We start from the raw sequence: 22907 nt of genomic DNA on the forward strand, positions 1-22907 counted from the left end.
AACCCAGGGGCCCATTGTCCACTCCCAGCTTCCTACAGCAGCAGACCTGGCCACTTGACAGGGCCTTGGTACTCAGGGCTTCCCTGAGCCCCTCCTTGGTGCTATCTGGGCCTGCATTGCAGTTCTCCCATTAGGAGGAGAATGTACACATTGAGAGGAAGCCACTTTCCATGTCCTTAAAAGACTCCAGTAGACGGCACCCAAGTGGCCTGCCAATTTTCTAGATTACTGTTGTGTCTTTTCATACCTCCTTCCCCATCAGACTAGATGTCCAGAACTCAGGTTCACAAGGTGGAGGCATCTATGGTCAATGAAGCGCCCCGAGAAGGCAGAAGGGTTCCTGAGACCTGAAGACTGGTGCCTCTCAACCAGTACCCAAGTAAGGGAAACATCAGGTGGAGAGAAGTTGTCTCCTAGAATTATCTGCCGCCACTGGGCAGAGACGGTTTCCTCTTGTCGGTCACATTTTGGGGTTCGATGCTCTTGAGGTGCAGGTAGAATGTATACACCATGGTATATAGGAGTAAAGGCTATTACCTTCTGTGTGGGAGACTGTGCATGCTTGTGTGTCTACCTGTATCTACCCTTAGGTCCAGCTCTCTGAGGTCAAGAGAACAAAGAAAACAGTCCCTGGTATGTGACCTGTTGTTACAGTACAAGGCTGGGCACCTTGTCCTCGGCTCAGATGGCTAATCACAAGTCAGTCATTTGGGTTATTGCCTGGAGTGGTAACAGCCATGGAGTTGGGCTGAACGTGGTTCCACTTCACAGTTTAGACAACCTGGGGTCAAGTTTTCCATCATGTTTTGTTTATCTTACAATATTCCCTCAGTCCAGTTAACCCCAATGCAAGAGTCTTTGCCGCTGTGGCGACACCTCTGTGATGGAGACTTTTGTGATCACATGTTCATCCTTACTTTGACATGAGCCCAAGCCCTGTTGGCAGGACTGGTCAGGGACCAGTCACATCAGTAGCCAAGACTGTGTATGCTCTTTCAGGTCCCCCAAACTATGATCCATACCAGGCATGGAGGTGCATACCTTTGATCACAGCAGAGGCAGGCAGATCTCCATGAGTTCAAGGCCAGCCTGGTCTATAGAATGAGACCCTGTCTCAAACAAGCAAGTAAAAACAAACACCCCCCCACCCCCACACACACATTGTGGTTCAGGGAACCACAGGCCAGCATACCCAGTGTGAAGCATGGCAGGGTCCTGAATAGTTGGCTTAGTAGTTAAGGGCACTGGTTGCTCTTCCAGAGGTCCTGAGTTCAATTCCCAGCACCCACATGGCAGCTCACAACTGTCTGTAATTCCAGTTCCAGAGGATCTGATACCTTCACACCAATGCACATAAAATAAGTTTAAATAAATTATTTTTTTTAAAAAAACAGTAGTATACAGTTATGAACATAGCTTTCTCTCTGTAGGGCCCAGGCCCAGACTCCAGATCCTTCCCAGGTACTAGGGAACAAGGATGATTCAAGATGAGAAATTAAATACATGGTAGAACTGGAGAAGACAGGGCTCAGTATCAAAGGCAGTGATTGGGAACTTCTTAGACGACTGGGCAAGGGAGCTGCAGCCTATGAGAAGAGAGAAAAATGGCCTGACCTGAAGGAGAAAGAGTAGGCCCCCCTGTACCCAAAATACTGCCCGGTAGGAAGCAAGGCATGTGGAAGGGGGGCAGATGGGAACGCTCACTTAGCCCAGTTCCACTCACAGCTTATTCGAGCCATGGAAACATCAGGACCTTTTCTTGTGTTTCTTGAGTGACAAGGGGATGGGAAGATGTTTTGTGTGACAATGTGGTGAGGTGTTTTATGTTGAGAGAGACAGAGAAAAAAGGATTAAGAGTGCCATGGTCATCTCTTCCAGAGAACTTGGCTTTGGATGTAAGGGTAAGGAAACAAGAGCCCCAAAGTCCAAGCTGGTGTGTGCCCAGAGCAATGATGGTAATGTGTGTAGCCACAGGGGTCACAAGCAGTGTTTTCAGGGCCCTGGCAGAAAAGGTACATGGATGGCTACAGGAGCTGGAGAACATGGGCCAAACCCTTGAAACAGAGAAAGCTTTTACATTTATTATTGTTTGTGTGTGGATGATGAGGTCTGAAGACAACTTTTGAGAGTTGATTCTATCCTTTTTATTCTACCTTTCTTGCACCCCGTTTTGGTGCAGTGTGTGTGTGTGTGTGTGTGTGTGTGTGTGTGTGTGTGTGTGTGTGTGTGTAGGCTAAAGGTTAACATCGGGAAAGATCCTCCATAGCTTCCCATCTTATTCATTGAGGAAAGGCCTCTCAATTAAACCCAGAGCTTGCTGATATGACTGGTCTTGCTAGTCATCTTGCTCCAAGGATCCTATCTCTGTCTTCTGAGGTTGGAATTGCAGGTGGGCCACTGGTCCTACTCAGCATTTATGTCAGTTCTGGGAATCTCAGTTCTCTGCTCCTCACACTTGCACAGCAGACTCTTTACCCACTGAGGCATCTCCCCAGCCGCTCCTCCCACCTTGTCAGTTCTAGCGATTGAAGTCGGATTTTCAGGCTTCCATGGCAAGTGCCTTTACCCAGTGGGCCACCTTGCAGGACCCCAAAAGATGAATTTTACCAGCTTTGTGCTAGACAAACAAAGCACACGTTGGGTCCGACTCTGTCTTGGCCAGCAGTCAGCAGCCTCTGGTCCGTGTAACTCCATACACTGATGTCTGCTTTAGGATAGAGCAGTCACCTCGGAGCAGTGTGAGGGGACCAACATTTCCCTTGCACGTTCGTACACAAGCTTCTGGGGATGTCATGGGAGATGGTAGGACTCCTTCTAGCTGGAGGAGGAGTTGGGGAGTCATGGGTGATGGGGGGGGCAGCAGATGTGAGGCAGACACAAGCATGATGGAGGAGAAGAGAAGCTAGAGGATGAAGAGGTTGGGGGAGCCCCCTTGGTCTGGATGGTATTGGGGACTGGAGCGCAGAGAATGGAGCCACAGTTGAGAAAGGGACAGGATGCCACAATCCAAATAAGGGACATTGGTCCTCCGAAGCATTTTAGATACGGTTAGAGAAAGTCAGTGCCCAGGGTAGCTGGCAGTTGAGACTGGTGGCATTCTGAGAAGCCTAGAACTGACAAAGGAGAAAAAGAGACACCAGCTGGGGAGAAGCTTCCCACATGAGGGTGCGACAGAGGAGGTGATATTGCAGGCCAGTCCTCAAGGTCAGAGTTTCACTGTCCTTTCTAAGAGAGAGCTACGGGAACGTGAACATGGCTGTGACCACCTGCCCTCAGCACACTGCATATCCCTGGCAGTGAGCGTGGCTGTCATCGACAGGCCCAAGAAAAGCACGAGAGAGGCCAGAAAGAAGGCGGGGTGGTCCCTGCTCTCTGGGGCTCCACAGTAGGGTCCCCTCTGCCCTGCTACCCGGAGATTAGGGCCACACCGCTCCAGACTTCCTGCTATGCTTGTCTTCCTTCAGGCCTGTCTGACCATGGTGAGCTCCCTCTGCAGTGGCCTGAGAGCAGAGAAAGCTGGGGGAACGTGCCAGGCTTTTCCTGGCAGGCTCCACAGCAGGGCAGCTGGCTGGAAAGGGAGCAGTATTCACCTTGCAGGCACAGCGGAGAAATACCAGGAAGGATGTAGTGACCTGGGAGAGAGAGCAGGGCAGAAAGGGACAACAAAGGGACCCCAGAGTTCAAACAGATGACATCTAGCTAGTACCGGGGGGGGGGGGGGGGGGGGTGCCAGTATTCAACAACTAGGATTCTGGTGCTCCATTCTTGGCACATGGACCTTTTGAGTGCGCTATATCCTGAGGAGCTTGCCTGGCCTGGGGCTGTGGCGTTCAGCTAAGCCTGGCTTTCCCAGCCTGGGAGGCTGGCCTAGCATCGCTGGGAGCTCTCAGAAGTCAGTCTTGGTGGTTTCTTTATTCAGACAGCTCCTGGCTGGCTGAACTGTTTGGCTCCAGAGCGAGAATCCCTGCCATGGCTTGGATAGTCTGCTCATTCAGGATGTTGCTGAGTGCTATCCAGAGAGGGAGGGCTCAAGGGGACAATAGATGTCCTAGTGAGTCAATAGGTAAGGATCAGGTCAGGTCTACAAAGGGTTCTGACATGATCTGTGAGCACACCTGTATCTGGGAGTGTGGGCCCAGGGGATATCAGGGCACACTTGCTCTGTTGGAAGTGAGTGTGTCACCTGTGGGTGGCCATAGCACTGCTTGTCTTTACCTGTGACCTCAGAGGCAGCCTGGGTATGGATGAGACCAAAGGTCAGGATGGTTATCTGCAACCATCTGTGGAGTGCACCCCCCCCCAGTCCTTCCCCTTCTCCCCCTGGGTTAGATGGATGGGTAGGAGAGAGACCAATCTCAGTTGACTCTAATTGAAGAGTGAAGAGACATTGATAAGATAAGCGAGGCCACCTTTCCTCCAGGGACCAACGGAGGTGTCCTGTTCCCCACTCTCCTCTGCTTTTCTAAGAAGGGCAGGCAGACGTCCACTTGCTGGGACTGTCTGGCTTCTGGGAAAGCCGGAGGAAAGGAGGTTCCTTACACCATGGTCCTGGGAGGGGAAGCCTGGCGAACTCCCAGGTAAGGGAAGGAGCTCAGGAGAGAGAGGTGAGGGCCAGATGCCTTGACACAGATCGGGCCCTGCCTCAAGCCTGATGCGGGGCCCCAGGATGAGGCTGAAGCAGGCAGCTGTGAGGCTTTCTGCAAGCCTTCTGGGTTGGGGCTTGGCCTCCTGCAGAGGACACAGCTCTGGCTCTGGTCCAGCTCCTTCTGGAAACTCTCCTCCCTACCACCCTGCCTACCATGTAACATCTGCCCCTTCCTCTACTCCCATTTCCTCAACTCCTGACCTGAGGGAGACACTCTGGAAGGTCATGCAGACTTCTTAAGAGATGACCTCTCAGGGTAGGTACAAAAAAGTTGAGAGAGATTCATTTCATGGCTAGTGGCTGCTCAGAAAAGGCGATTCCGGCATTCGAATGTGATAAATGTTAACTGAGCATTAATCGCATTAAAGAGGGCCCTATAAACTTTTCATTTCTAATTAAATTCGTCCAGTGATGCTGCCCAAGCGAGTACTCTGAGCCTTTGTTTATGTGGAAAATTAAAATGCAAATACAATGGGATTTATTTTCAGGAGTGGAGTGATGGTCTGGCCCCTCTGACTACTGGTCTCCAGGCCTGTCAGGCTGGGTAACTATTCTGCAGGTACGGTCTACTGTGCAGCAAATTTTTGCTGTGAAGGAAAGGGCCAGAGTTCAAGGTCAAATACAGTAAGCCATGAGGAGAAGTTATAGAAGGAATTAAAGAGGAGAAAAGACAATAGGCAAGCCAGTAATGTAGGAAAGCATTTTCTTGGTTTTCTAACCTTCTTCCTTCTAGAAGAATAGGAGCCCCCCTCCCCCGAAAAAAAAACAAAACAAAACCAACAACAACAACCAAACAAACTTGCTGGTGAATAATGTCATCATAAGCCTTCCTTGCAACTGAGGTAAAAAGAGGCGTGGGAGGGAGGATTTAGAGGAAATAAACCCACCAGGTGTATACGTGACTGCTCCTAGAAGAACTCAATGACGTCAACAGGGAGGGCCTACAGTCTGGCTTTATCTCCAGCACTGGGAGGGCAGCTGCTGCCCACATCATGGGTGTGCTGGGCCCTTCCTGCCAAGGCCAAGTGGCATTGACATAGGGTAGTGGAGCATAGAGGCACACGTCGTGAAGGACATTGTGCACACACGCACGCATGCACGCACACAGAAGGAGAGCTGCTTGCTCATAAGAATAAACAAATGGCCCTCACGATGAGTCTTTTAGTGCCACGATCCCTTTGATAGAAGCAGTAACCCTTAATACTATTGAATGGAGTGATATGAAGTTCCCGCTTACTAAAACATAAATTAAGTTGAGAGGAGAGAAAAGCCTAGGTAAGAAAAATCATTTGGGTATATCAGTTAGAGACACTGAAAAATAGCTGTGGTGCTCTATGTGTAAGGAAGTTGTAAATAGCATTAAAACGCAAGAGGGGAAGGAAATAGAGGTAGGAGAGATGAGAAGAGGCAGAGTGTTAAATCACAAATAGGGGCTCGTGTACAAAGTCACAAACCAGATTTATACCAAGCTCTGCAAAATCTACAGCCTGGCCTGACAGTAAGTGGGGATCCCGTGTGCCTGAGTGCACAGGCCCAAGGCATCCTGACCGTGCAGGGAGGTGGGCTGGCCTGGCAGTGGGTAGGCTGCTCACTGTGCTGGATTCTGGGATTGATCCATCGGCTCCCTGCGCAGGGATCTGCTTGGGATGGTTCTGCAGACCGTCAAGGATATGGCCGCATGAGAGTCTTTAGAGGTCTTTAAGCACATGAGTCTCTGGTGAGCTGGAGCCACGTTCTAATGGTTCTCCAAGGTAGCAGCCCACTCCTGGAACACCGCCTGCCTGACTGATTTTGCAAACAAGTGCTACCCTGTCCTCTTTAGTCTGTTCTATTCTGGGTTATTCTTTTCCTCTGTAGTGTTCGCTTGTGTCTCGGGGATGCACGAGCACTTGCTGACAAGCAGGTTAACGACCACAGCAACGCCCAAACATCTGGATGGAAATCAAAAACTTTAGTCAATCATCTATATTAGTTGTCCATAGGATGCCAAAGACCTGGTGATTTAGCACGTCCACCTGGCAGATTAGATTTCTCGGGTTTCGTTCAGGCACAGACCCAGTACCTCAGGAAACACTTATTTCAGAGAAAAGTGTTCTAGGGAACAAAGGGCAGCTAGAAAGCATCTTGGATACACTTGGGTCTGATTTCTGATTTAAAGGGAGCCTGGGCCAGGCACAGTGGTGGCAGCAGCTAGTGTCTGGACAAGCACAGCCATTGGACACACTGGAAGAGGCTTCATCCAAATAACCTTCGGCCGTCCATTAGGCCTGGCTTCCACTAGGGAAACTGCCATCCGAAGGTCCTTAATAGACAAGATCATTCATTCATTCATCATTTCATTCACCCATTCAGAAATGTCTCACTAAGCGCCTCCTATGTGCCAGACAAGTCACATAAAGCTCCATGGCACAATGCAAGAGGCACATTCCAGGGAGAAATGGCCATATTTTGATTCTGGATAATCTCATGTCCTTTCTGTTCCTCAGTTTCCCTTGTCATATAGGGTAGGGATAATCACTTAAGTCTTTATAGGCTCTCATGAGGGTTAAATGAGCCCCCCCAATAAATCTACTTAGAATTGCAACTAGCCAATATTAAGGGATCAATAAATGTTACTGTTCTTATTGCAATAGTAATAATCAAGTATGCATTTCTAGTTTTAGACTGTGTCAATATGTGTGTCTTCTGGTCTGTATGTGTAGGAACACTGAAGTATTTTAAATAAGAGGGTCTGAAGGATCAAGTGTCTTGGCTCACATCTGTAATCCTAGCACTCAGGCTGGGGCAGTAGGATCCTGAATTTAGGGTCAGCTTAGGGCTATATGGAGAAACTGTATCTAAAAAAACAAACAGGAAAAGAAAGAAAGCTTCTTAAAGACCCAAAAGGATAGTCCATGAGCAGGATTGAATATCGTGAGTGCCAGTGAGAATCATGGCATCCTGTGAGTCCTGCTGAATTCAGGAAAGGAGTTGACTCTGTTTTCTGGGAGGTGGAGAACCTCTGTGCCTCGGGTCTCTGACCACTGAACAGAGTTAGTTAAGTAATTGCCCCTGAAAGCCCCTCCTGTATACATGCGTGAGTGTGTGCATGCCTGTGTGCATGCTCTGGCATACAGGTCTGTGCTGTTCCGGGACGAGCCGGCTGTTGGTTGAGGAGTTGAAGGTTGGCATTTTCCAGGCTCCATGGCATTTTCCCGAGTTGTGCTTCTTTGCATTTGTAATTTTTTTAAAGAGATAAATGAAACAGTGGTGATGGGGGGAATCTTCATGTGATAGTTGTAAAGGGTTGTCCTGGTGCTTAAATGCCAAAATGGGGAGAGGAGGCGGAGAAAGAAAGAAAAACGGAGCAAAGACAAAGGATGAAAAAGAGGAGCAAGCAAACAGTTGACAGACTCGAGGCAGATCTGTCAAGTGTGGGCCTTTGCGTCTGGATGTTCCCAGGAGGATAGGGGTCCAGTAGCCACTGCTGCTACTACCGCTGCCGAGGGAAGGGTATTTGAAGAAAAGATTTTGAGGAAGCAAAATTACTCTGGGCTTAGTCTATTTGGTGCAGTGGTCCAAAGTAACTGCATAATAATAGATTTTTCTAATTATTCTGTGCCCAGCAAAAACAAGGTGAAAACCAAAGTCGTCCTGACTCAGGAGGACATGTCTCTCGTCTCTATGGGAAATCCCATGGAAGGAGGCTAAGGCCTGATCTTGTGCTTCCCCACTTTGGCTCAGTGACCGCCTTCAGTCCAGTGAACCCCCAAAGAGCCACACTCAAGGGCCTGCCCATTGCTTATCAGATGTCCTAAGATTACTTTTATTTTGATTATGTGTGGGTATGTGCATGTGAGTGCATGTGCCCTGGTGGCCGGAGCTGTTGGGTTCCCTATAGCTGGAGTGACAGGCACTTTGAGCTGCCAGACAGGGTGCTGAGAACTGAAGTCAGATCTTCTGCAGGAATTAAAATGCTTTGCCGTCTCTCCAGCCTCTTTCTAGATATGCAACCGTCCAGTTGGCTGTTAAAGGTCCTGATTTTTTAAATGATAAAGGTAACTCGGTGCTAGGGATTGAGCCTAGGGCTTTGTGTACACTTGGCAGTTGCTGTAATACTGAATTATATTTCTAGCCCTAGGAAAAATTTAAAATCAGCTAAGTTGGAATCGTGGGGCTGAATCACCCTCAGTTTTTCAGTTAAGTGTGAACCTACATGAGGGCTATCGTCTTCCTTTCTCATCACTAGTACAGAGCTAGCTCTTGCCGTCGTCAAGTGGCAACCCCTGCTCTGTCCAAACAACCTGGGAAGAGAGCTCAACAGAAGAGTTGTTCTGTTCAATTGCAGTTTTTAAAAAAAATTTATTTTTATTTTTTTATGTGCATTGGTGTTTTGTCTTCATGTATGCCTGTATAAGGATGTCAGACCCTTTAGAACTGGAGTCACAGACAGTTGAGAGCTGCCATGTGGGTGCTGGGAATTGAACTCAGGACCTCTAGAAGAGCAGTCAGTGCTCTTAACCACTGAGCCATCCCTCCAGGCCTCTCAACTGCAGTTTTTATATTTCTTTTCTTAAAACATATAATGCACCCCTTAATTGACCTTATGATTTTATGTGCATTAGCATACTTGCATACATGTTTGTATTTGGCCAGTCTCATGTTAAATTTACCCAGTAATTTTTAAAATCACGGCCAACATCATCATCATCATCACCATCATCACACTCATAGCTAACCAGTCCCCCTGCTACAGTAAAGCAGTTTCAGTAAGTTACATGTATTAGTTGATTTAGGCCTGATGAACAGCCCCACAGGCCTTTACAGCGGCATTTAGAGTTGTGGTAACTGGAGTACAGAAAAGTCAAATAACTTGCTCAAGGTCACAGACTAAGTTGCAGACCCAGGATTCGAACCCATGTAGTCGTGGTGCTGGAACCCATGTGCTTATCTGCTGCACCACAGTCCTTGTCTACTTTTGATCAAAGAAAACGCAGGCCTGACTAATCTCCCCTCAGTCTCATGCCCTGCTGCAATTTCATATATTTACTTACAAGCTTAGAACATGCACCCTGTGCCTTAGTGGAAAGTCACGCCTGTAATTCTTCCATGACACTCGTCTGCTATTGGGCCACATCATCTGAGAGTGGTGGGGAGAAGATGCTTCAGGGGAGTGCCACAGTGTGGGAAGGAACAGGGCCTCTGGGGGACAGAGGTCATGGTGTTGTTCCCACCGGGACTGGGAGCTTTACTTCCATCCACCTCCCCGAACCCCAGCCAGGATCTAGACTCTGTACAGGGATAATGCTTGGCCTCGAGGCTTCCCTCTCCAGATTAGGCAGGTGGAGCGGTGTGTGTGTGTGTGTGTGTGTGTGTGTGTGTGTGTGTGTGTGTGTGTGACACCCAGATCTGAACCAGTGTGGTTAAGTCAGAACTCTTCTGGCCAAGAATAGAAATGTAAACTTTATCATCAGGTGGATATTTGTCCTGCATCTCTGGAATTTTCCCTCTGGAAAGAAGCAGTACAAATGACCAGGCCAGAGTAAGGGAAAAAAAAAAAAAAAAAAAAAAAAAAAAAAGCCAAAAGATTGGCCCTCTCCCTCACAACTATAAGAAGGCCATTAAAGCAATTACCGAATCACACAACCACCACCCAGATCCAGCATCATTACTCAGCCCACATCACCAAGGAGACACCCATTAACCTAATCTCTGAGACATACATTATGAATAAAGAGATGCAGATATGATCAATGCATGCGATCATCTAAAGCAGAAACACACGCTGCCACCAAACAATAGTCAAATTCCTCCAACTCAGTGTTACAGGAAGTGCAGTCACCTCGATACAATACCACAAACCAAAACAAACCCGAGGCCAGTTGCCGGGATGTGTCCACACGATGCCACACAGGCTAAGTGGTAACCCAATTCAAACTCTCCATCCCACAGGCCACCCATACACAAAGACTGAAACTAGGTGGCTCTTGGGGCAATGATAGACATTGGTAAGACATGCAAAGATAGTGTCAGCATTGAAACCCCCAGCCCTATGCACACCCTCCTGAATATAGTCACAGCCACAGGGTCCCTCAGCACAGTGCAGCTGCCAGGACCCAGCACTGCCCCTGTCCAGCAGGTGGATGTATCTAAACCATCACCTCTGATAAGGCCTCCAGGCTCTGGCTGCTACTAAAAGAGTCAACTGTCCCCAGAGCCTGCTTCCCAAGACAGGACAAATCAGCTCCATCCTGGCTGGGGTTTAATAAGACTTCGCTGTTACGGAAAATGACAGCGCTCCAGGGATGGAGGGGAGAAGTGGGGTTGGGGGGGGGGCTCTCCAGGCTGGGTGCAGGAATTCCCCTCTGACTCCTGCCTCTGTGGCCGTTTGGAGCTGAAGCCGTCTCTTGCTGGGTGTTCACTGAGTATCGATTGAGTCTGCAAGCAATTTTAATATTTCTTCAGGGACTTTCCGGCACCAGCACAAGTCATTAATTCACCCTCCCAAATTGCTTATTCAATAGCAGGAACATGGCTCCTGAATAAAGTCCCAGAATTTATGTGACTTGCACGAGTCAGGAGGTCAAACAACTGTTATGGAGTGAAGTTAAAAATCCAAATAAAATATTGACACTTTTTTGGGGAGGGGACGAGGGGGAGGCCAAGGTATTTAAAATAGGTTTTTGTTGCAATGCCCCCAGGATAAAGAATGGAAGGAGACTGAAGACAAGTTGGAGTTTATAAAATCAATGGAATTTATTGCACATCTACTTGGCATTTAATAATTCTCTCATTTCCACATCCCCCACCCCCACCCCATTCTGGCCACAGACAGGGAGATACACAGGTATACAAATGCACATTTATGCACATCGATACTGCCGCACGAACCAATATAAAAACAGGATTGTGATGTGGGAGTCTCAAACACTCAGAAAAGGGAACATTGATGGGTTTCGCTGTGGCTTAACATGTTTAACAGAAACAGGCATAATTTGGCAGATATTCATGAAGTAGCTTTTGATAAGTATATTCACTGTTATAAATCTCAGATCAATGCATTAGAACAGATACGAATATAAAGATGTGCTCATCACAGAAATAGTTTCTAAAGTGTAGGGAAGCTGAGAAACATCTATATGCAGGATCATCATGGGATTGTGTACATGACTTGCAAATTATGGTTTGTTTGTAACACAGACATGATGCTTACCAAATAATCTATGGCACATGCATGGGAGAGGAAAGCATGTTTTGAATAACATGCAACCTCTGCCAGCTGTCTACAGATGGTTGCTCAGTTGTCCAAATCGTGTATGTGAAAAGACTAAGGAAACTGTTCATGCTCAAATAGCTAATAGACACAAAGGGTTATTAATATAGAAATTCCCAGAGGAGATTATATTACCTAGCTCTCAGATATTGAAGTCACAGACCTGGATCCAAAGCAATGTGATATTAAAAATGTGACCTTGGGTGAGTTGCTTAGCCATGCTGTTGACTCTAAGGTAGACTGGAGAACACACTATTTGATAGAGCTGTGGTTAGGATTTGAATGAGAAAAATGCATTGTGTACAATGTCTATTCTACAGCGAATACAAAATAAATGATCAGGGCCAGCAAGGTGGTTCAGTGGGTGAAGGTACCTGCTGCCCCGGCTGATGACCCACGTTCAATCCCCACACCCTTTACACAGTCAAAGGCAGAGACTGGTGTAAAGAGATAACGTGCTCTGGCAACTGATCCTCTCTGACTTCCACACTAGCACTCCGCACACAATAAAACACACGTAAGGCCTTTAAAACAAATACAACTATGACTTTCACTATTATTCTATGCAGCTCTTCTAGTGAGGTCTAGCTTTAGATGGATAGATCTTACCATTTGTTCTTGATAAGACTAAGTTTGTCTACCAAGTGGTTAGTGGAGCAGGTTAATATTAAGTTATTAATACTATTGGAAGAGCAGAATCCTAAGGGACACTGTGTGCTAACATATGTTTTATTTGCACCAGCCATTGTGCTAAGTGTTTTATATGGACTTTAAAATTTAATCCCTGCAAAGAGATGCCCACGTTGAAATTCTGATCTTACAGAAATGCTGTGTAAATTTAGGCAAGTGTGCTAATATTTCTGAGCCTCAGTTTCCACATTAAAGAACGAGGATAATAATCTTCATAGGTGCTTAGAAGACTTGAATTTTATTATTATTTTTTTTTTCTTTTTTAGGCAAGGTCTCTCTGTATAGCCCTGACTATCCTAGAACTCACTATGTAGACTAGGCTGGCTTCAAACTCACAGAGATTTGCCTGCCTCTACCTCCTGAGTGCAGGGATTAAATTTTAAAGTCCATATAAAACACTTAGCACAATGGCTGGTGCATATAGAACATATATTAGCACACAGTGTCCCTTAGGATTCTTCTCTTCCAATAGTATTAATAACTTAATATTAAGTTCTTTTATTATAGCTGGCCTTGTTTGTTGCTAGAAGGTGAGAAAAATAATTATGACATTTGCCCTTGTTGAACTGAGTCCATGGGAGGGTTCAGTATGAACTGGCTAAGCAAAGAAGGGTTTCAGCTCTATGGGGGAACAGAAAGAGATGGCCCGGCCCAGAAAGCTTTGGAGGCAGGAGGTGGGTGGGGGCAGGAGGCTGGTGGGAAGATTCTGAAAGCTAGCTAGGCTGAGAAGCCCTGACTTGGCCGCATCTGAAACAGGAAGCAAGGGCAGCGTTTAGCTCCATCCTATTCTTCCAGGACAGAGACTGATGGATTGTTCTTTGAATCCCTGAGTGGCTGAGGTGACAAGGGCTAGAGGCAGCAGGGCCAGGCCGTTACTAGAGAGCCCAATATCCCTGCAGGCTTCCCTTTGCTTACAGACGGGTGTCGGTACACGTGTGGAGGGGTAGGCAGGATGGACAGGCTCAAAGAGGAAGACCCACCACTGTGGTGAGCCTATAAGCAGGACCAATTTACCATTACATTAGGCAGTCCCCAGGCCACCAGACTCTCCCAGGCGGGACCTTGGGGTGAACAGCTGGTAGACCCCAGCTTTAGCGGGAAGCTGTGACAGACAAGGGCAGGGTCGGTGACAAGAAAGGGGAGTCTGGTCACGCTCTAGCTTGGCATGCACTATAGACTGATTTCCAAACGGTTAGTTAAACACATTGCCCCTTAATTTTTAAACCTATGAATATCTTGACGTTAAATCAACCCATATGCTTACCACTTATCATATAAACTATCACCATTGCCCCCTTGGGCCAGCCCCATGGCCCATCTAGTCCATTGTGTCTGGCCTGGGATCGCAGGGATACACTGTGAAGGGACTGTCTCCCTCAATGCCATTCCTAGAAGGCTAAGTTGCAGAAAACTGCATAGTCCAGAAAACCACTGGGAGTCGATCATCCTGGGACTCACAAGAACGACTTTGAAATGTTTTTATTTTTGACCTAGAGTTTAGTCTCTACAGAGGAGTTTTGGTGACTGTTGGTTGAAGTCAGGATTACCAGATGGAGAGATATGTAGCCTGAAGTATGAGTAAGGGGCCATCTTCATGTGCCAAGAGCATCTCCTGATTCCCCACCCCACCCCCACCCCACCCCACCCCCCATCCCCAACCAGCAGGTACTTCCCTCACACTCTGGCTTGAGCTCATCTTCTCAGATTGTAGAATTCAGAAATTCTAATTTAGGAAGACCAAGGAGAGACTGAGTGATTTACATTTTAGTAAATGCCCCAAGGGATTATGATGCAGGTAGTTCCAGGGCAGTCATTTGAGGACACACTTTTGTGAGCTTTCTGGTAGGGTTCTCATTCTTGGAGCTTAATTATAACTTCCAGCTGAGCATCCCTACAACCCAAGCACTCAGGAGGCAGAGGTAGGAAGATTAAGAGTACAAGGCAAGCCAGGCCGTGGTGGTGCATGCCTTTAATCTCAGCTCTTGGGAGCTATATATATATTGAGTTTAAGATGTGAGCCTGGGCTACATGAGCACCACCCCCTCTTTCTCTGTCTGTCTGTTCGTCTGTCTGTCTCTCTGTCTCTCTCTCTCTCTCTCTCTCTCTCTCTCTCTCTCATATATATATATATATATATATATATATATATATATATATATATATATCACATCATCTGGGAAGATCTCTCATAACCTAGAACCTGTGTGTTCTAGCTGTGTCCTGCTCTAGCCAGAATGGAAAGGCCAGTTCTCAGCTGTAAAGAATAGCCTGATTCGCCTCACTGGCATTCTCATTGTTCAAGCTAAAACCCACAGAGCCTGTGAGCAAGCCTGGGCGACACCTCTAAACCATACAAACTGCAGAGGCAGAGCCTACAAAGGGAGAATGTGCATGGAGTGCTTCAGAGTGGTCACTGGGGATGCCAGGGACAGAATTTCTGGGGGTCCTTGTGTGAGGAGAAAGTAAGTCTCAGCCTCCAATCGGAAAGGGCTACTTAGTTCCGTGGGGTTCTCTGGAGCAGGCACCACATCAGGAGATGTAACAGCTTCCTGGGTGATCTATGACATCTCACTTGCTAGGAAACATCTCCAGCTGGCTTGCCTCAGGGCCAAGCCCGGGATATATGCCTGACACAGGCAGCTCTGAGAAACCTGAGAGGAAGCAGTTACCTGCATTTGTTGGATGAAATATCCTTTGCTGAAGCAAATATAGTTGTTTGTTTGTTTTTAAGAATGAGCCAGCTCATGATAGCCATGCAGCTTGAAGTCACTGGCAGAGGCTGGCCCCACCCTCTTACTGGTTCTCAGCTTAGTAGGCAGCCAGTTTATCTAGTCGGAAACATTGTAACCTGCCTTACAAATCCCATACTAGGAATTAAGTATGTTTTGTAGACTCTGGAGTGGAACAGTCTAAGGCTCTTTGGCTAAACCAATGGTATGACCAGGCTTGAGGGGCAGCCTGCTGTTCCTTAAGGAAACAGTTCCAAAGTTGGCAGGGCAGTCTGCTTCAAGCTAGTGAGCGGGATTTCATGAGGACTTTCTTGGCGATCCCGTGTCTACATGTTCTTAGCAGCCGGCCCCAACACATGTTATTGCTCCCACATCCTGGTGAGGAAACGGTGAGTTTCAGGAGTCTGCTAGCCTCCATGTCTAAGAGTAGACAGACTGCTGGGTCCAGGATCCAGGAGCTTGGGAGTCTGCGCTTTTGCAAGTTTCTCTCTGGAAGCAGTACAGTTGAGCAGTTGAGGAGGTGGGCCCTGGGATCAGTCTGTTTGAATTCAAATCTCTGACTTGCCATTTATAAAATAGATAGATGGCCTATGACCATCTGCAAAAGCGGTTCCTGGGAGAATGGAGCAGATGAAATGTTTGAGGTGCTTAGGACATGGCATCTCACACAGGAAAGATTCAGGGCACAGTGCTTTTTAATCACAAAAGTCTCATCTGGGAGGCATCGCTCTTAGCAGCCCACCTAGACCTTACTCCTCCCAAGGTGAGCTGTCTGAGGTCATCTCAATGCTAATAGGACTGCTTCTTGTTTCCACCTGAGGGGAAGTTTTTGCACATCATTTATTATCATATAATATAATGCAATATACTATTATACATAACATAATATGATGGGTAGGCTAACCTGGAAACCCTGAGGCAGACCGTGGATGGATGGATAGATGAATAGATACATTTGTACTATGTATACATACATTATATCATTCTATTGATTTGTAAAAAGTTCCCGCTCTGCCTGGCTGTAATGAGATTTTTGAACTTTGCGTGGCGATCAATGAGAGGAATATTATTGGCCTGGAGAATTGATATACCTGCTCTCAGTGGCTTGTTCTGCTCCCAGGCCAAGCCGGCCCCCCAGGTGTACGATTCCAGCAGACACTTAACCTTTTTTACAGTGTCATCAGGCTAAAAGGAATCTAATAGTGACACAGGACTTGTGCTCAGCACTCTGCCACTATTGCTTTCCTGTCACAAATAATTTATAGCCTTCTATTTCCATCCCTGAGCCCTGCACCCCACCCCACCTCCCGCTTTCCCCCAGCTCCCGGGAATCAATAAACTCACACAGCCATCGTGGGACTTCAGGGTACAAGGAGATGGACAGATGGACAAAGAGAGAGAAAGGGGGGCAGAGACAGATGAAGAGACGGAGAGGGTCAGAGAGGAAACAGTGGGAGAAGGAAGGAGAGACAGAGAAGGGTTAAGTAGGAGTCCGAGTTCCCAGCGGAAGACGGAGCTATCTCCTCACCAATTTAACAGGCTTGCTAGGAGACTCAAGCAGACCTTCATCCGTCTCACAGAGCACCTGAGACTGTTTTGATCTTCAAGGTGGGAGGAAGTGGAGGTTTCCTGGGAGTCTAACCAAAGAGGAAGTGACCTCACCATCTGCTCATCATCCTGTGCTCTGAAGCCCTGCCACCACCTGAGCCCTCTGTGGGTCCATCCCAGTGCACTCAGGTGGAACTCAGGCCAGGCCCCAGTCTGCCTTCTGGGGAGTCTGACTGCATCCTTTCTGGGGTCAGCCTGTGACTCCTGCTGCTGTCCATCCCGTCTTCTCCGTTTCTTCCCAGGGAGTACCGGCATTGATCCAGTTGGGGGCATACTGAGAAGGGGGGCCTCCTGCCTGCACCTGGCCCTGCCCCTAAATTGAAAGCAGTTAGGCATAGGGGTCACCCATAGGGATAATAACACAAGTGAACATTATTATTACAGCTAGCATTTATTGAGCCGGCCATCATACTAATCACTTTACATGAATTATCCTACTTAATCCTCACCATAGCCCTGGGAAGTCCGTAGTAGCAGCTACCTCATTTTACAGATAAAGGAGTAAGAAAAGTCCAAGGGCTTCCTAGGAAGGATGAAACAGAGCTGAGATTCTGACTCGGGTAGACTGAGCCTGAAGCCCATATCCCAAATCCCTCACTAGCCCAGGGGTGGTGGTGCACACCTGGACTATGACCGCTCAGCACCTGGGAGACGGAAGCACCAGCTTCGAGGTATTTCTGAGTTATATGGTAAGCCCTGTTTCAAAACAACAAACAAACAAAATCAGAACAAGTCAGGGGTGAAAGAACTGACTCGATGCCTAAGAGCATTGGCTGCTTCTGTAAAGAACCAGGTTTGCTTCCTAGCACTCACATAGTGGCTCACAACTCCAGTTCCAGGGGATCCAAGGCCCTCTTCTGTCCCCCATGGGTGCCAGGCATGTGCATAGTTCTTATACACACATACAGGCAAATACTTCTACACATAAAATAAAAATAAATACATCTTAAAAAAAAAGAAAAGAAAAGAAAACCAAAACCAAAACCCAAATTCCTTTAGCTCTACATGCATCCTTGGGAGACATTAAAATCCCAGCAGTCCCTGTATTGGGAGCAAGATAAAGCACCGAGCAGGGTGAGCTCTCGCTGAAATGGAGGAGGAAAGTGCACTCTGTGTGGGAAAGCCTGCTTGGTTGGGAACGGGGAGCAGTACCCTGTCTTTCACGTTGAGCACAGAATGTAGGAGGAATATAAATAACCATAGGGTCTTCACAACCCTGGTTCTTAAATTCCCGATGATCAGCTCTGGGACCTGGCAGGTGCCCACTCCCTGGGGTCATGGATGGACACCAAGAGCTTTAGTAACTCATAGCAGGCGCCCTGCCCAACTTCTCTCCCATGCACCCCCAAGCTGCTGTCAGGGCATAGCGATTTTCCATCAGCTGCTGCCTCAGCTAAATCTGTATCAGTGCCTCGGGGGTCAGAGGCTCTGGTAATAAAGACAGGAGCTCCACCAGCCAGTCCAGTTATCTGTGGGCCCCAGCCCCAGCCCTGGGACGCCTTAAACCAAAGCCTGTCAGCCTATAAGCAGAGCCACTGCAGGTTCGCCAGACCCTGCATGCTTGTATAGTAACAGCTGCTTGGTAGAAGTCTTACCTTCTAGACTTTCTTGCAGGTGGGGGTCATATGGCTCTCAGTGATCAGCCTCAAAACCTCTCCTCCACCTTCTGCTGAGAGTGCAAAGCTGTCAGACGCTCCTTTGTGACATTCTTGTTGTGTCTGTCTAACTCTGCCCTGGTCCCTCGCTCCAGCCTCCCACTATTCTGCCCTGCTCTGCATCATCTTCAGTCTCCTTGGCAACCTCAGTCTCTTCTCCTTCTCTGGTGCGCCTCTTTCCTGCCCTGAATGACCCTTCCTACACTCTAGTTACTGGTCCATCCTGTGACTTCCACACCACAGTCATCTTTTCAAAACTCCCCTCTCCTCCATACACCTCTTGCCAGGATCCTGTTCGAGCTGTCTGGCTCAGTCACTAATGGCCACCCTTGGCACTGTAGATTAAATCCTTAGCATGGCTTCCTCCATCTACTGAGATCAGGCTACCCTGCTCTACATTGGTGCTTCCGGTGGCCACCACTGCAGCCTCCCATACTGTTCCACGCTTCTTTACCTATGAACTCCTTTCCTCTGGGCCAGCCATGCCTGGACTTGCCCACCTCACACCTCCAGAGCCAACATCACACTTTCTTCCCATGCCATTCACTTTCCTGCATCCCTGCTCTCCACGGTGACACACGCCACACAGCTTCCACGACACGGGAGTGTTTTAGAGCCATGCTTGACTCCAGATAGTCGCCATACCCTGGCCGCTCTCCCTTGCTTCTTTCCCTTCGCACTCTTGAAGATTCTCCCCTCTTTCTTTCTTGAGAGCAGCTTGTTACTACCTCATGCCGACATATTAGCTTCCTGAGATCAACCACTTTGCCCACGTCCCTCTAGAGTGAGCACTGTGCATGGCTTCAGACCTCTAAGGCTTGATCCTCACACGAGGAGGGAATGATGACAAAGTAGCAGAAGACGCAGATTTTAGAGACTGAATTCAGACTCCGCTCTAACTGGCAGTACGGTCCCAAAGAAACCTTCTTCGCTAAACTTTGTCAGCTTCGGTTGTCTATCTGCAAGAGGAAGCCAATAGCATTTATTTCTGAAGTTGTGAGAATGAAGAGAAGTACATATGGAGCCTTATAGATTATATATAAGATTGGCGTACAACTTTTTTTTTTTTTTTTTTTGGTTTTTCAAGACAGGGTTTCTCTGTGTAACAGTCCTGGCTGTCCTGGAACTCGCTCTGTAGCCCAGGCTGGCCTCAAACTCACTGAAATCCTCCTGCCTCTGTCTCCCAATTCCTGAGATTAAAGGCGTGCGCCACCCCCGCCTGGCTTGATGTACAACATTTTAATGAGTGGAAAATGGCTGCTTCCATCATCGGGTGCAAGCTTCCGGCCCACTTCTTCTCCCTCCCGTCCACACCTCTACCACTTCTGGCTGGGGGTGTAGGCGTCACCCCAGCCTGTGTCCCTCCTAGGCTTTCCCACTAAACTTCCCGCCCTCCTCCAGCACCTGGGTATGACGTTGCCTCCCCCCATGCTCCTGTTCCTCTTAGAATCATAATATTTTTTTCCCCTGGGGAAAGAGATCTTGGCGATGCTGTGGCCCCGAGAGCCCTTTACTGTTCACTTGGACAAACTGAGGTACAAAGACACTTAAGTGATAAATATGAGGCTACTCGGCTTTCTAATGACAGAGCCAGAACCAGCACTGGCTCTGAGGCACAGCCCCGTACACTTTCTGCTGTTTAATATGCCCCCCCACCCCCGCATTCAGCTCAGCTCTGCTGTAGGTCTGTGCCAGGCTCCACCTCTCCCTGCCTTCAAGGGGTGGCTCTTCCTCTGGCACTGGCTGCCTCATTGCCTTGGGCTACCTGGCATCCTTTAAATATAAATCTGCCCTCCCAACTTTCCAGCCCTGGGAGACAGGGTCCCAGCTATGTGCCTACAAGCAATCAGTAAAAGCTAAAGCTGAGCTGATCCCAGCACTCAAGAGGCACAGGCAGAGGCAGGGGGATATCTGTGAGTGAGTTGGAGGCCAGCCTGATCTACAGAGCAAGTTCCAGGACAGCCAGAGAAACCCTGTCTCAAAAAAAAAAAAGCTGAAGTTGAATGATTCACGGCTTGCAACTTACTGGGATGGTAGAAGTGAACTTGGCTTTCCATAGAGTAGAGAGGAGCAACACTCAGTTGGACAGGGTGGAGGGTGAGGGTGGAGGGAGAAAGAAGTCCCTGGGCTTAGTCTCTTGCATGATGGAGCTCTGTGTTTTTCTGGGTTCCTGCAAGATAGGCTTCTCCCTCCTGAGAGGGCATGATTTGTTCCTTTATTTCCCGGGGGTGCACAAGGATGGCACTAGCTCTTCAACCAGTCTGGTAAAGAAGGTCTGAGTCAAGGAAGACCGTAGAAAAGAGGGAGGTCCTAAGTCAGCCAGAGGAGGAGCCGGTTGTGTGGGACCTGATGCCGGCTAAGGGACAAGGTGCTATGGTGGGGTCGCCTGTGGCCCAGCCATGCCTTTCGACCTTCTCTCCTGGCTTCAGTATATGAGGAAGCTTCTTCCCTAACTTTGGTCCTAGTTGGAAACCCAGGCGTTCCTGGTCCCAGGCGCTACGTAATTGTGGCTGGGGAAGGAAGGTGGGCCACTAGCCCCCCAGAAATGGAAAAGATGCTGTGGTCCACTTGATGGAGCCTTGATTCTTGCTGTCCAAACTCTAGCTGCAGTTCAGCTGGAGTTCAAGGCAGGACAGAATGCAGACCACCTCTGCCCAGGGCTGCTGCTAAGCAAACTAATTGCAGAGCAGCCAGGAAAGAAACCTCCTGCCTTGCAGCAGTGGGGGAGGGCAGGAAGGCCGGGCAGGTGGGTGAGGCTTCAGCAGGGCCCCTCTGCCGGGCAGGGTGAGCCCGGACGGGGCCTGTGATGTGTAATGCTGTTGTGCTTTGCAGGATCATTCGGACCAAAGTCCAGCAGCCTTTCCACCCGACACCGGATGGCGCAGGGACAGGAGTGACTGCCCCTGGCCACACCATCGGTAAGAGGGCTCAGGAAAGAGGGAAATCAACTTGGAAAACACAGCCCAGCCCTGGGAACTGTCCACCCCAGGGAGATCCATGGTCCCATGGTCCCCAATCACTCCTTTCCCTCCTAGGGCCTCCCTGGTGACATTAGATCAGTGCCTCCTACATGGCCTCCCTAGTCTGTGTCTTCCTCTCCTTTCTCCCCACCCTGCCCCCAGCCATCCCTCAGCCATTCTCCTTTGGACATTCCTTCCTCTCCATCATCGTTTATATCATCTGATTCACTCTCCCCAAATGTCCTTCCTTAAGTCCTACACTGTTTCAAATCTACTCTTTTACTTCATCTTTTGTTGTTGTTGTTGTTGTTGTTTTGTTTTGTTTTTTCGAGACAAGGTTTCTCTGTGTAGCTTTGTGCCTCTCCTGGAACTCACTTGGTAGCCCAGGCTGGCCTCGAACTCACAGAGATCCACCTGGCTCTGCCTCCTGAGTGCTGGGATTAAAGGTGTGCGCCACCACCGCCCGGCTTACTTCATCTTTTTAATAACATCTTTTTGTGTGTGTGGGGGGGGGTGGACTGGAGAGATGGCTTAGCAGTTAAGAGCGTGTATTGATCTTACAGAGGGCCTAAGTTTGATTCCCAGCACCCATGTCAGGCAAGACTCATAGCCACCTGTAACTCCGGTTCCAGAGGATCGTATACCATTCTGACCTCCTTAGGCACGCATGTGCACATTCATGCACAGATACACAGAAATCTAAAAAAGTAAATCTTGCCGGGCAGTGGTGGTGCACGAATCCCAGCACTGGGGAGGCAGAGGCAGGCAGATCTCTGAGTTCAAGTCCAGCCTGGTCTACAGAGTGAGTTCCAGGACAGCCAGGGCTACCCAGAGAAACCCTGTCTTGAAAAACAAACAAACCAAAACAATAAGTGAATTTTGCCGGGCAGTGGTAGCGCACGCCTTTAATCCCAGCACTCGGGAGGCAGAGCCAGGCAGATCTCTGTGAGTTTGAGGCCAGCCTGGGTTACAAAGTGAGTTTCAGGAAAGGTGCAAAGCTACACAGAGAAACCCTGTCTCAAACAACAACAACAACAAAAAAAACAAAAGTAAATCTTTCTTTAAAAAATTGTGGGGGAGGCCAGGTGCAGTGGCCCACACCTTTAATCCCAGCACTCGGGGAGGTAGAGCCAGGTGGATCTCTTTGAGTTCAAGGCCAGCCTAGTCTAAGAGCAAGATCCAGGACAGGCACCAAAACTACACAGAGAAACCTTGTCTCGAAAAAAAAAAAAAAAAAATTCTGGGGGAGGAAGGGATAGAACCCATAACCTTATGCATGGTAGGCAAACACTTTTCCATGGAGTTATATCCCCAACTTTAAAAAAAAATTTCAGTTATCTTTCTCTCTTCTCCCCACCTCTTCCTTCC

At 48.3% G+C, this 22907-nt stretch overlaps 1 protein-coding gene across 4 annotated transcripts in view; it reads left to right on the forward strand.

The window, feature by feature from the left end:
• The window catches only part of Pax2 (paired box 2), an 82227-nt gene that overhangs the window by 10666 nt on the left and 48654 nt on the right, over positions 1-22907 (forward strand). For all 4 annotated transcript variants that reach the window (XM_037207242.1, XM_028891169.2, XM_037207248.1 and 1 more), the window contains exon 4: positions 21412-21497. In XM_037207242.1, coding sequence (XP_037063137.1) covers positions 21412-21497 — 86 coding nt within the window. The remainder of the gene's footprint in view (positions 1-21411; positions 21498-22907) is intronic.

The sequence above is a fragment of the Peromyscus leucopus genome, chromosome 1 (genome assembly GCF_004664715.2).
Source record: "Peromyscus leucopus breed LL Stock chromosome 1, UCI_PerLeu_2.1, whole genome shotgun sequence".
Taxonomy (NCBI): Eukaryota; Metazoa; Chordata; class Mammalia; order Rodentia; family Cricetidae; genus Peromyscus; species Peromyscus leucopus.